Source organism: Clupea harengus, unplaced genomic scaffold, assembly GCF_900700415.2.
Source record: "Clupea harengus unplaced genomic scaffold, Ch_v2.0.2, whole genome shotgun sequence".
NCBI classification, from domain to species: Eukaryota; Metazoa; Chordata; class Actinopteri; order Clupeiformes; family Clupeidae; genus Clupea; species Clupea harengus.
In genome coordinates, this window is record NW_024879576.1 from 95,001 (window position 1) to 108,596 (window position 13,596).

The 13,596-nt window shown below is 42.1% G+C and overlaps 2 protein-coding genes across 2 annotated transcripts; both read left to right on the forward strand.

The window, feature by feature from the left end:
- The first annotated feature begins 7,698 nt into the window (after nucleotides 1-7,698).
- On the forward strand, nucleotides 7,699-10,567 carry LOC122128990 (histone-lysine N-methyltransferase, H3 lysine-79 specific-like). The gene is made up of 3 exons (XM_042704037.1): nucleotides 7,699-8,339; nucleotides 8,950-9,273; nucleotides 10,542-10,567. The coding sequence occupies exons 1-3, from the start codon at nucleotides 7,847-7,849 to the stop codon at nucleotides 10,565-10,567; spliced, it is 843 nt and encodes a 280-aa protein (XP_042559971.1). The 5' UTR covers nucleotides 7,699-7,846.
- A 136-nt stretch (nucleotides 10,568-10,703) lies between these two features.
- Nucleotides 10,704-13,175, forward strand: LOC116223391 (GTPase IMAP family member 7-like). Its single transcript, XM_042704033.1, has 2 exons — nucleotides 10,704-10,726; nucleotides 11,497-13,175. The coding sequence occupies exons 1-2, from the start codon at nucleotides 10,705-10,707 to the stop codon at nucleotides 12,774-12,776; spliced, it is 1,302 nt and encodes a 433-aa protein (XP_042559967.1). The 5' UTR covers nucleotide 10,704; the 3' UTR covers nucleotides 12,777-13,175.
- Nucleotides 13,176-13,596: the final 421 nt, after the last annotated feature.

Genomic DNA, 13,596 nt, shown 5'->3' on the forward strand with positions numbered 1-13,596 from the left:
TTTCTAATGTAAAGTAGTATTTATTTATTGTTACACCAGGTTCTATTGCTCGTAGCTTGAATATTCTCTCCCTTGTACGTCGCTTTGGACAAAAGCGTCTGCTAAATGACTAAATGTAAATGTAAATGTAAATTGACAGTTAAGGCTTAGTTTGTATAATGACAACTTGAAATAAAAACACTTATTGAAATGCACGAACCATAACGGAAACACAATAGAATGTTAAACATTGTGACAAAACATCTAATCTCGCACCTCCCAACCAGACACATTGTAACAAAACAGTGTGTGTGTGTGTGTGTGTGTGTGTGTGTGTTTGTGCTCCATGTGTGTTCATGTCTATTAACTTCCTGCTTCAAAGAGCTCATCTCTCTACTTTGGTATTACAGTGGAGGAGGAGATGAAGAGGGAGATAACTGCTGGAGAGAGGAAGAGGACGGAGGAATCTGTCCAGTCTCTGGGTGAGTGTGAGAGATGATTGGTTGAGATCTGATTACTGCTGAGTGAGAGAGTGGAGTAGAGATGATTGGTGGATCTTGCCATTTGAGTGAGGAGTGGAGATGATTGGTTGCAGGGCCGCCGCTATGTACACACAGGGCATGGACTGTGTGAAGGCACCAAATGCACCAAAAAAACATGAAACATTTTCAGTGGATAACAACGATCAACTATCTACTTTTCAGACTACTACACCATTAAACCAATATAGGCTATACACTATATTTCATGAAAATAATGACATGAAGCAATGGATAACAACAATCTACTGCAAAGGCACCAAGTGCACCAAAAAAAAAAATTTAATGGATTACGATAATAGGATTGATGACATATTGATAACAATAATAGGATTGATGACATATTGATAACACTAATAGGATTGATGATGTAAGACGGAACTTTCCTAGACCAATGAGGGAATAGGCGTCTAGAAGGTTTGGGTGAATGCGTCTCTCTCTTCGCTTTGCTGAAAACGTAACATTTATTAAAAGACCTTTCTTGGTACGACCATATTAATCCGACGCCATTATCATTGTCTGACTCAATTAGGAGCCCAGCCTTAGCTCCTAGCTTTTAATGTAGATTCCTACCGGTTTTGTAGGCTGATCTCCAACTAATTTATTTGAACAAATATCGTCTGTAGTATTAATTCCTCTCTTACTTTAATAACCGGTTTCTTCTAGGAATAGTGTCACTAAGGATATTGCCACTATTCTGAAACTAACAGGTAACCAGTGCAGTGATTTTAATACTGGTGTGATGTGCGCTCTCCGTCTTGTTTTAGTGAGGACTCGCGCTGCTGCATTCTGTATTGTTTGTAGTTGACTAATGGCTTTTTTTGGTAGACCAGACAAAAGCGAGTTTTGAGCTGTGGTCTCTGAGGGCGACAACGTATTCCCGGCCAGTTAGATAGGTCCTAAACCAGTTTAGGACTGGACCAGCGAGGCCAACCCAATTTTCAAGTCTATCAATAGGATATCATCAATAGGATATCATGATCGACAGTGTCAAAGGCTGCGCTCAGATCCAGAAGGGCCAGGACAGATAGTTTTTTGGAGTCAGCATTAATCCTGCGGTTATTTACAACCTTGACTAATGCCGTTTCTGTGCTATGATAGGAACAAAAACCAGTTTGGAAAGTGTCAAAGGCACAGTTAGCATCTAGGAAATAATTTAACTGTTTAAAGAAAACATTTCCAGGATTTTTCGTAGAAAGGGAAGGTTGGAGATGGGTCTAAAATAGTTTAGAACTGAAGAGTCTAAATTGCTTTTTTTCAGGAGGGGTCTCAAGCAGGGCAATTTTAAGTTCTGATGGGAAAATACCTGTAAGCAGGGAACAGTTTACAATGGCTAGAATGTCCTTAGACACAGAGTTAAAGATGGTCTTAAAAATGTGGTGGGAATGGGAACAAGAGGACATGTGGATGGCTTCAGTTGTGACACTACTTTGCTCATCATTTCTATATCAGCCAGTGTTAAAAAGCTCATACTGGTTCAGCAGGTGGAAGGGGATCAAAAAACAAGACATTTGGAATTTTCTGAGCAATATTCATCCTAATCTCTGAAGCATCTTATCTCTAAAGCATGTCGCAAATCCCTCACATTTGGAGGTGGAAAAGAGACCATCATCTATTTTGGGTGCAGGATTTATAAGGCTGTCGATTGTTGAAAAGAGCAGCCTAGAATTGTTAGAATTTATAGATATCGAATTAGAGAAATTATCCTTCCCAGCATTTCTTATTGCTTTATTAATGACTGAAAGATAATCCATAAAAATATCAAGATGGACCTGTAGCTTGGTCTTTCTCCATGTATGCTCAGACCTTCTGCAAGATCTCTTAAGTTGAATCATTTCCTCATTTCTCCATGGAGCTTTTTGTTTGGCTAAAACCTTTTTTTGTTTCAATGGGGCTAAAGAGTCAAGTGCTGCCCTTGATTTTGTTTTGAGAGTAGTTACTTAATCATTAACACATGATGGCCCCGCATCTGGGGTTTTTGTACTAGTTATGTTCATCATAACTTTGAAATTCTCAGCTGCTGCAGAGTTAAGATAGCGTTTCCTAATAAAACATTCAGCACTATTTTTAACTTTAGGTACCAGTGCTTCAAAGAAAATACTAAAGTGGTCGGAAAGAGCAAGGTCACAGACAGACGATATAACAGTTGTAATAACTAGATCAAGGGTGTGGCCATGGTTTTGAGTGGGTTCAGTGATGTGTTGTGTAAAGTCCATGGAATTCGAGAGATTCATAAAATCCCTAGCCTTTGAGTCGTTCCCATTATTCACATGTATGTTAAAATCACCAGTGATAATAATCTTATCGTAGTTTGTGTGGATAATGGAGAGTAGTTCTGAAAAGTCTGTTAGAAAAGTGCGACATTGCTTGGGTGGCCTATACACAGTAACTGTCAGAGCAGGAGGCTGACACTTTAGAACTATGGCATGATATTCAAACGAGGCAAAATCATCAAAGGAGATGCTCCTGCAGCACAGGATGCTGCAATGCCTTAGGGTGGTCCTCATGTTGTCCGACAGCAGACTGGCTCCGATCCGGTTCGGGTGGAGGCCATCATGCTTCAGCAGGCCGGGCCTCTCCCAGAACAGGTCAAAGTTGTTAACAAAGTTAATGTCTAATGAGGCGCAGGTCGCTCGCAGCCAGGTGTGGAGGTTGAATAGTCTGGACTACCTCTCAGCACCTCTCCGGTAGGTAGGGAGAGGCCCAGAGATGACGATCCGTCTTCCTGTGTCCATGAGGGTAGTGAGGGGAGCTGTGAAGTCTGCCTTCAGGACTTCTGACTGTCTCGCTCTGATGTCGTTGGTGCCCACATGTACAATTATGGTGCTGATCTGGTGTAGCCTACGAGGATGCTTGGGAGTCTACGGTGAATGTCACGGACCCTGGCTCCAGGGAAGCAGTGAACCTTGCAGGGACCGCTAGGTGAAGGGGGGATGTAGAAATCTCTGTCCATGGAGCTGCCAATGACCAGGGTGGAGGTTGTCGTGTCAAGCGGGAGAAGTCGTCAAGGGGATGGCGACTGTGTCGAGGGCCCGGGATGGGTGATGCTGGATATCGGTACGATGCTTGTGTTGCGTTGGAGCCGGTCGGGGGGGTCGCAGGGATGAGGGGATGTCATCTAGGGGGGGCTGAGGAGGGTGTCATCAGTGGAGGGGGCTCCTCTTCATCCATCAGTGTGGTGTAGCGGTTTCCCAGTTCAAGGGCTGGCCTGGCTCAGTGTGTCGTCCCGACCGCCTTCCGTCACGCTTGCTATCTTGCCCAGCTGTTCGCCATGGCTCAGGCTGGTGAGGAGTGAGAGTTTCACCGGCAGGGGGGGCTTGGTCCCCCAGCAGTGGCCAGGGAGCGGTGGGTTGTGGTCTGGGTTAGGATTCAATGCAGGGCAGAGTGGAATCGAGATGTCCTCAAGTGTGTTATGTATTGAGCGAGGGAGGACCCACAGAGACAATGGAGTCAATGATTTGCTCTTCCAGCTTGATTGGTAGAGGTCCGCCAACCTGACTTCAAAGTTCCACAACCTTCTGGTCTGAGCAGGAGGCTAAAAGTCGGCATCCAGGTGCCGACCACTGAGGGGGGAACAGTCGTGGTGATGTCAGATGGGAGTCAAAAACTTGGAGTTTATGTATTTCTGTGAGCTACGCATGTCGTGGTGACTCGCGTGAAGTAGTGCAAACTTTAAGCTTTAAACTTAAGCTTGGTTCTTGCAAGGATTCCGTAGGCTCGCTAAAATGCTAGCTTCTCAGTCAGAATTAGGACATGTTGTATTAATGTAGCGATGGCTTAAACAACTTCGAGCTTACAGGAAGAAGCAAAAACCTGTTTGTAGGATAAAATTAATCTTCTGCCTTTTGTTTAAAAGAACGGACAGCGCCTTCCACTAACCTGTGAGTTGGCAGTTGTAGTTATTGTAGGTTGTTTGTCACCGGCAAAAAGTTGACAAGTATTTTTTCCTTAGGGTTACCTGGAGGTTTAGATGATAGTCCAGCAGAGTAGAGATTCTCAAATACAGATGATGAATGTGTCAATCAAGAACGAGATTCAGAAGAGTTTTTTTCTTTTTAGAAATTTTTGAAAATGGCCTCAAATCCTGATGATGAATGCATTGAACTAGAGTCAGTGTTTTAATCCTCTTAGAAGATTTTGAAAATGGCCTCAGAGGTTTTTAGAGAATTTAGAGTAGAGAAGAGTTATAGAGTTATCAGCAGGTTGCAGCAATTCTAACAAACAGGAAATTACGTATCAATTGATGACATATTGATAACAATAATAGGACTGATGACATATTGATAACAATGGGATTGATGACATATTGATAACACTAATAGGATTGATGACAGATTGATAACACTATTAAGATTGATGATATATTGATAACACTAATAGGATTGATGACATATTGTAAATGCTGTCAATTTTGATGGACATGTTGTCATTCTAGTTGATGGATGACTGACACACACAAACATACACAGAGTACCCCCCCCCCCCCCCACACACACACACACACACACACACACACCACGCATACTCACACAGACCTACAAGCACATACCAATGTCATAAGTTCCCAGTCGTTCATCTCATCAGTGACATCAACCCAGTGACCAGAAAACAGTTCTGCTTAGGGCACCCAGATGAGAGAGAGAGGTAGAGAGAAAGACTGTGCCACATAGGTTAAGTGATTGTTTGTGTACTTGAGCAGGAGATTCTTCTGATCCTTTTGTAACTGAAATGTGCTCTTGTGCTAATCCAGTAATAGTTCTGTTCACTTTTTGTTTAAGCAGACTGTGTTGTTAACTATGCAGCAAATTGAATTGCCTTTATCTGGTTATATTTGCATTTGTCTGTTTGAAGGCTTTTTTTGTGTGTTAAAACCAGAAAGCTCTGTTTATTTTTGGTTTGGGATAGCCTTCTGTTAATTTTGTACTATAGGCTTGACATAATCTGCAGAGGATAAAATAAAATCTGCCTCCAAATGAATTGCACTTTCATGGAGACCAAATCTAAGAAGTATCGGTATCGGTACTCGGTATCGGCAAGTACACAAATAAAAATACTCGTACTCGTATCGGTTTGTAAAAAAGTGGTATCGTGCATCCCTAAATATGAGGCTTTATTATTTCCTGGTGTATTAAGTTGCTTTTAGTAGTGCTGAGAACATGAGCCTCTTCAGCCAGTGAAATTACAGCATCTTGTCTCGCAGGCTTGAGGGCGCATTGGAAAACTTGGAAATGTATTTTTCACTCTTCTGGGCGACAAACATAGTATAGATAATATAGTGACCATTTATCCTTAGTGTCCCTTTGTTAAGTCACGTTGTTGGCGTTGACTGGGGGTTCTTTGACGCTTGTGGTGTGAAAATAAATGAAATCCAAAGCGGTCCAAGTACAGTTCCAAGTGGTTGGTTTATTAACAAAATGGATGGTACAACTTGTGGGTAGTAAATAAATCAATAAATAAAGTTTCAGAGCACAAAGAGCAGCGAGGCCTATCCTCCAGCAAAATAATCAGACAGCAAGGGCAAAAGCTGTGTGCTCCTAGTCAGCCGCACCTCCAACAGGTCACTCTCCTATGTATTGGCCTTTTGACCTGTAGAGGGCACAATTTCTCAGAAAATAGAAATAAATGCAAGTATTAAAATAACGTATAAAATAAATACAGAAATGGCTCCTACAGATAATAATATGAATGAGTTTGCAAATATATTGTGCAAAATAATTTGAAGATTATTCCAGTGTGAGTTTGTCTCCATTGAGCCTCATTAATGATCTCATCTCATCTCTGTTTCTGTTTTATTTAGCTCAGCAGTTGGGTAAGTACCAGAGAGGAGTTGGTGTGTTTGGGTTTCTTTAGGAGGGAGGGGGGTCATCATGGTCATCAGGCCTAAGTGTGTATATGTGATTATTTTACAGCTGACTTGAATGCAACTTCTCTTTAAACACACACACACATACACATACACACAAACACATTTACAAACCCATATAGACACACACACACACACACACACAAACACACACACATTTACAAACCCTGTTATCAGTTATTAGTGGAACATTAATTAATGGAGAAGTGACTTGAATGCAGTTTCTCTTTACACACACACACACACACACACACACACACACACACCACACACACACACACACACACACACAGACATACATATCATCTCAGTGGTGGAGTACTGATTAGTGGAGAACTGAGTTGAATTCAGTTTCTCTTTACACACACACACACACACACACACACACACACACACACACACACACACACACAGACAAACAAACATATATATTTAGTGGTGGAGTCCTGATTAGTGTATCGCTGACTTGAATGCAGTTTCTCCTTACACACAAACACATACACACACACACACGCACATACACATACACATACACACACAGACAGGTAAAGTGTGGGAACCATGTGTGTTGATGTAATGTGTGAATGAAGATCATTCTAGTGTGGGTTTGTCTCCATTGAGCCTCATTAATGATCTCATCTCATCTCTGTTTTATTTAGCTCAGCAGTTGGGTAAGTACCAGAGAGGAGTTGGTGTGTTTGGGTTTCTTTAGGAGGGAGGGGGGACATCATTATCATTATCATCAGGCCTTATTGTGGTTGTGCATACACACACACACACACACACACACACACACACACACACACCGCTAAAGTGTGGGAACCACTACTGTCACTTTGGTTGATGCAATGTGTGGGTACCCTCAATACCCTCAGCACATACCCTCAGTGGTGGTGAAGAACTGAGTTGAATGCATTGCCTTCATACACACAAACTGTAACAATCCCATACAGACACACACACACAAACACACACACACACACACACCACACACACACACACACACACATACACACACACACATACACACACACACACAAACACACACACACACACACTCACACACACACATACACATTCACACACACACACACACACACACACACACACACACACACACATAAATATAAACATAGTGGTGGAACACTGATCAGTTTCTGTTCATACACACCTACACACACAAACACACACACACACACATTTAAACAACCATACAGACACACACATTTAAACAACCATACAGACACAAACACACACATTTCACAAACACTCACACTTCCATGAGTGTGGCACAAATGCAAGAATATAAACCTGTAGAGTGATTGGAAATTAACTGTAGACTGTATTTGTATTAGATAATGAAATGTTCTACTTATGAAATAGTCAACACTACAACACCACACATATTACAACATGTTTCTTCTCAGCTTTGCTTCCATGGCGGAAGGCAACAGATGATGAGTTAATGAAGAAAATCAATCAACTCGAGAACAAGGCCAGTGAGGTGGAGAAGACAAAAAAACTACTAGAGGAGAAGAATAAAGAGATGGAGAAGAGGAATAAAGAGCTAGAGAACATGACTAAACGAGAGAAGGAGAGAGAGGGACTACTGGAGAACATGACCAGTGAGGTGGAGACCAGTATAAGACAACTGGAGTCACTGGAAAATGAACTGCAGGACAGGAACAGCCAATTACAGGACCTGAGAACCCAACTACAAGAACAAGGCAGACAGCTGGAGGAGAGAGACAAACAGCTGGAGGAGAACAAGGAGGAAAATATTACACTTTTGACAGAGAGCAGGGAGAGACTGATGGAGATAGAACAGACAAAAGAACAACTAAAGGAAAAGAATAAAGAAGTGGAGAAGACAAAACAACAACTAGATGAGAAGAATAACGAGATGGAGAAGACAAAACAACAACTAGAGGAAAAGAATAAAGATATGGAGAAGACAAAACAACAACTAGAGGAGAACAAAAAAGAGATGGAGAAGACAAAACAACAACTAGAGGACACGAATAAAGAGATGGAGAAGACAAAACAACAACTAGAGGAGAAGAATAAAGAGATGGAGAAGACAAACAACAACTAGAGGAAAAGACAAACAACAACTAGAGGAGAAGAATAAAGAGATGGAGAAGACAAAACAACAACTAGAGGAAAAGACAAAACAACAACTAGAGGAGAAGAATAAAGAGATGGAGAAGACAAAACAACAACTAGAGGAGAAGAATAAAGAGATGGAGAAGACAAAACAACAACTAGAGGAGAATAAAAAAGAGATGGAGAAGACAAAACAACAACTAGAGGACACGAATAAAGAGATGGAGAAGACAAAACAACAACTAGAGGAGAAGAATAAAGAGATGGAGAAGACAAAACAACAACTAGAGGAAAAGACAAAACAACAACTAGAGGAGAAGAATAAAGAGATGGAGAAGACAAAACAACAACTAGAGGAGAACAATAAAGAGATGGAGAAGACAAAACAACAACTAGAGGAGAAGACAAAACAACAACTTAAGGACAAAAACAAAGAGGTGGAGAAGACAAAACAACAACTAGAGGACAAGAACAAAGAAATGGAGAAGACAGAACAACAACTAAAAGATGAGAATAAAGAGATGGAGAAGACAAAACAACAACTAGAGGAGAGGAATAAAGAGATGGAGAAGACAAAACAACAACTAAAGGAGAGGAATAAACTCCTCCAGGAGAGAGAGACAGAGCTAGAGAACATGACTAAACGAGAGAAGGAGAGGGAGGGATTACTAGAGAACATGACCAGTGAGGTTGAGATCAGTAAAAGACAACTGGAGTCACTGGAAAAGGAACTGCAGGACAGGAACAGCCAACTACAGGACCTGAGAACCCAACTACAAGAACAAGGCAGGGAGCTGGAGGAGACAGACAGACAGCTGGAGGAGAGAAACAGACAGCTGGAAGAGAGAAAAAGACAGCTGGAGGAGAGAGACAGACGGCTGGAGGAGAGAGAAAGAGAACATCTGACTGGTGAGCGCAAGTACGGTGTTCATTTTAGGACATCCTCAGATCTCAGACTCAAGTGTCAGACTCAAACGAAAAGGCGTCAGGTCTCAGACCAAAAGTCGTCAGACTCAGGCGAAACGGCTTCAGTCTCAGAAAAACCTCTGTGATTTTCAGACAAAACGGCGTCATTCTCACACAAAACTTTGTCAAACCAAACGGTGTCATTCTGACACAAAACTTTGTCAAACCAAACGGTGTCGTTCTCACACAGAACTTTGTCAAACCAAACGCCGTCATTCTCACATATAACTTTGTCAAACCAAACAGCGTCATTCTCACACAAAACTTTGTCAAACCAAACACTGTCATTCTCAGCAGAACTTTGTTAGAAAAAAAGTTGTCAGAGCTAGATGAGGGAGCTGTTGACTAGCTTTCTAAATGAGCTAAAGTAGCATATTTTACAGTGAATACCGCTGTGGTGTTGCTGTTAACTGATACAGCAAGAAAACTTACTTTTGATATAATACGAAATAGTTGTTTTCTGCAAGCTAGTTCACTCGTGTAAAGTAAACCCATGTTTAGTCCTCCGGTTGCCGACTTTGCTGAAGAATGAATGCCTCCACTTGTCGCTAGTCAACAGCTGTTGACGCCGTTTGGTTTGACAAAGTTTTGTGTGAGGATGACGCCGTTTGGTTTGACAAAGTTTTGTGTGAGAATGACGCCGTTTGGTTTGACAAAGTTTGTGTGAGAATGACGCAGTTTGGTTTGACAAAGTTTTGTGTGAGAATGACGCCGTTTTTTTTACGTAGTTTTGTCTGAAAATTATGGCGTTTGGTTTGACGAAGTTTCGCCTGAGTCTGACGACTTTTGGTCTGAGACCTGACGCCTTTTCGTTTGAGTCTGACACTTGAGTCTGAGATCTGAGGATGTCCTAAAATGAACACCGTACGCAAGAGAAGAGATGTGTATCCTAAGTGTTTAGCAACATAGACCGTGTGTTGAGGCCCAAATGACCTATCAAAGTGATTCTCTTTCTAAACTAATTACCAAATGGACTGCTTCTTTCACTCACATGGTATTAACACTCTGATACACTCACACATCTCAACTCCAGTTCCTGTTTTCCCTTTACATCTCAGTCTCTATCTGTCTGTGTTGTGTTGCATCAGGAGGAAAGCCTCCCCGGTATCATTAATCCTGTCTCACTCAGTGCTGTTCACAGTGTCAAACACTTCAGTAGCTACTACAGTAACTGAATGGGCTTCTGATCGAGTTTCTTTTTGTGTTGGACTCCTAGATCCAGATCCTCCTCACGTCAGGAGAAGAGCTAGTATGGATGGGACTTTTCCAAACAGTAAGTCTTCATGTTAGTGAATCTGATTCATTTAATGTTTAAAAAAATACCTCTGTATTTGAAGGGATATAAACGTTGGCAAGATCATTGTCTTCGTCAGCACTAAGTTGTAAATATTCTGTATAGTGAGGTCATTTATCAAATTTCATTAATTAGCTTCACACTCTGATATTGTTTATGTCCTGATTTAGTGTTGTTCTACAGCTCATGATAACTGGACCTTCTGTTACAAAGACTTCTGATTTCTAAACTCTTTATCTCTGTGTGTGTGTGTGTGTGTGTGTGTGTGTGTGTGTGTGTGTGTGTGTGTGTGTGTGCCTGTGTGTGTGTGTGTCTGCAGTGGGAGGAGAGAGTCATGTAGATGGTGAGTATGAGAAATGCAAACCTAATACACTCAGTCCCGCTGTCCAGCATGTAAAACTAATAGCTTTACCACTCTAGTTAAATGGGCTTCTGATCCAGTTTCTGTTTCTGTTTCTGTTTCTGTTGGGCTCCCAGATCCAGATCCTCCTCACAGGAGAAGAAGTAGCAAGGAAGAGCCTCCATACAGTAAGTCATCAGTGGTCTCTGTTCAGGTCATGGGTGTAACATTCTCACAGCTGTTAGATAACTCATGTGTAGCATTCAAGCAATGTGATCCTACCACTTTGGAAATTTGGACACGTGTAGTTTCTGGATGCTGGATGGATGTCTACTAAGAATGAATATTTAATGTATCTAGCTATAGCTAAGCTGTGTGTGATGGTTTACTGTGATTGTGTGTGTTGCAGTGGGAGGAGAGAGTCCTGGTCCAGCGCCCCCAGTGTCTCCTGCTGTGTCTGAGCTGAGGCTGGTGCTGCTGGGGGGGAGCACAGCTGGGAAGAGGGCAGCAGGAAACACCATCCTGGGCACAGAGGAGTTTGGGAAGCAGGCCAGCACACACACACTCACACACACATCCACAGAGACCCAGCACAGTGAGAGCAGACAGGAGGAGGTGGCTGGAAGACGGGTGACCGTGGTGGAAACTCCAGACTGGTTCTGCAGTGGACTCTCTGAGAAGGACCTGAGACAGGACGTGGGGCTTTGTGTCCGTCTGTCTGCCCCAGGACCTCACGCCTTCCTCCTGGTGATTCCAGTGGAGCCGTCTGAAGGAGAGGAGAGGAGGATGCTGGAGAAAATGGAGGATATGTTTGGGGAGGGCTGTTGGGGACACACACTGATCCTCTTCACCCATGCTGAGGGGCTGAGAGAGAGGAGTGTGGAGGAGTTGCTCCAGACAGGGAGCCAGGAGCTCCAGCAGCTGGTAGAGAAATGTGGGAACAGGTGTCACCTTCTCAACGTTAAGGACAGGCCTGACGACACTAAGATCACAAAGCTGCTAGAGAAGATAGAAGAGATGGTGTCAGGAAACAGAGAGAGATTCTACAGCAGTGAGAGCTACCAGGAGGCAGAGAAACAGCTCAGAGAGATAGAGAGAATAATACAGAAAGAGCGAGAGGTGGAGGAGAGGAAACTGAGGGAGGAGAGGGAGAGAAGAGAGGAACTTGATAAAAATGTTCAGGAGTCTCTGAAGATGATGGAGGGAGAGATTCAACAGCATGAAGGAGAAATTAGAATATTAAATGAAAGAACAACAGAACTGGAGAAAAATATGAAAGAAGAGAGGGATGAAGAGAAGAAGAGGGAGATGGAGAGAGAGTTAAAGAGAGAGATTACACAGAAAGAGGAGATGGAAAGAAAGCTGATCAGAGTGAGAGAAAAGAGAGAAAGGGAGAGGAAAGAGATGGAGGAGAGACACAGAGAGGAGATGGAGGAGATGAGAGAGAGCTATGAGAGAGAGACCAGGGCTGAAGTAGAGAGAAACCTCATGAAGATCATCCTGCCTGAACTACAGAGAAACATCAGCATCACCAAGGAGAAGATGAAGGGAGAGTTCAACAGACAGATGGAGGAGAAGAACAGAAGGATGGAGGAGAAGAACAGGGAGATTGAGGGACTGGTGGACACTGTACAGAAACTCAGTCGTTTGGTGGAGGAGGCTGACGAGCAGAGATCACTTCAGAGTTGAGAGATGGAGGAGGGGGAGAAATAAAACAGAGATGTTTGCTGATACACTAATAGAATGGTTGGGACTTGGGACACATTATGTCATCTCAAGCCTGGACTCAAAGCTGAGTTTAGAGACTAGGTTCTCAACAGTGAAGGCTTTGGGAATGGTTGGGACTTGGGACAAACTCTGCTGCTGACCTGGCCATTGAGTTACTCATCTTATGAGTGGGCTGAACAGAAGCACATGATCAGAGAGCAGGAGCATGTTTATGGAGAACTTCAAAAGCCTCAGCAACTGAATGCTGATTCTCCAAGGACATATAATAAAGATTAATGAACTTTCTGTTTGACATATTGCCTGCTGTTATACACAGGCAGCACATAGAATGTACATATTAAACTGTTTGTACATACTGTAGAAAACGTTCTTGTTATCATTATTTCTATTCAAGTATTGTTACATGCAAAATGGAGTTGTGTGCTACTTGGTTCTATGTAGTTCCCAGAATTATGTGTGTTCTATGTTATGTGTAATTCTGTTATTAATGTTTGAATTGTAGGTGAAACCGGGGTTATTACATTAAGTTAATTAAATCAGTCTCATAAAATTTAATAATCATTAAATTTAGTATTTAATATTTTATAATTAAATTACTAAACAATGGAAAGCTCTAGTTGTACCACTATGCTACAGTCTATGTATGGTATCACAATACTAAAGTACTACAATATCACTACACAGTCTATAACACTTCATGAAACAACTAGAAAAGTGAAGGCATTTGAAGTACTTGATTGGCGGAAAATGGCTTTCAGTGTAATATTGGAACAATAACAGG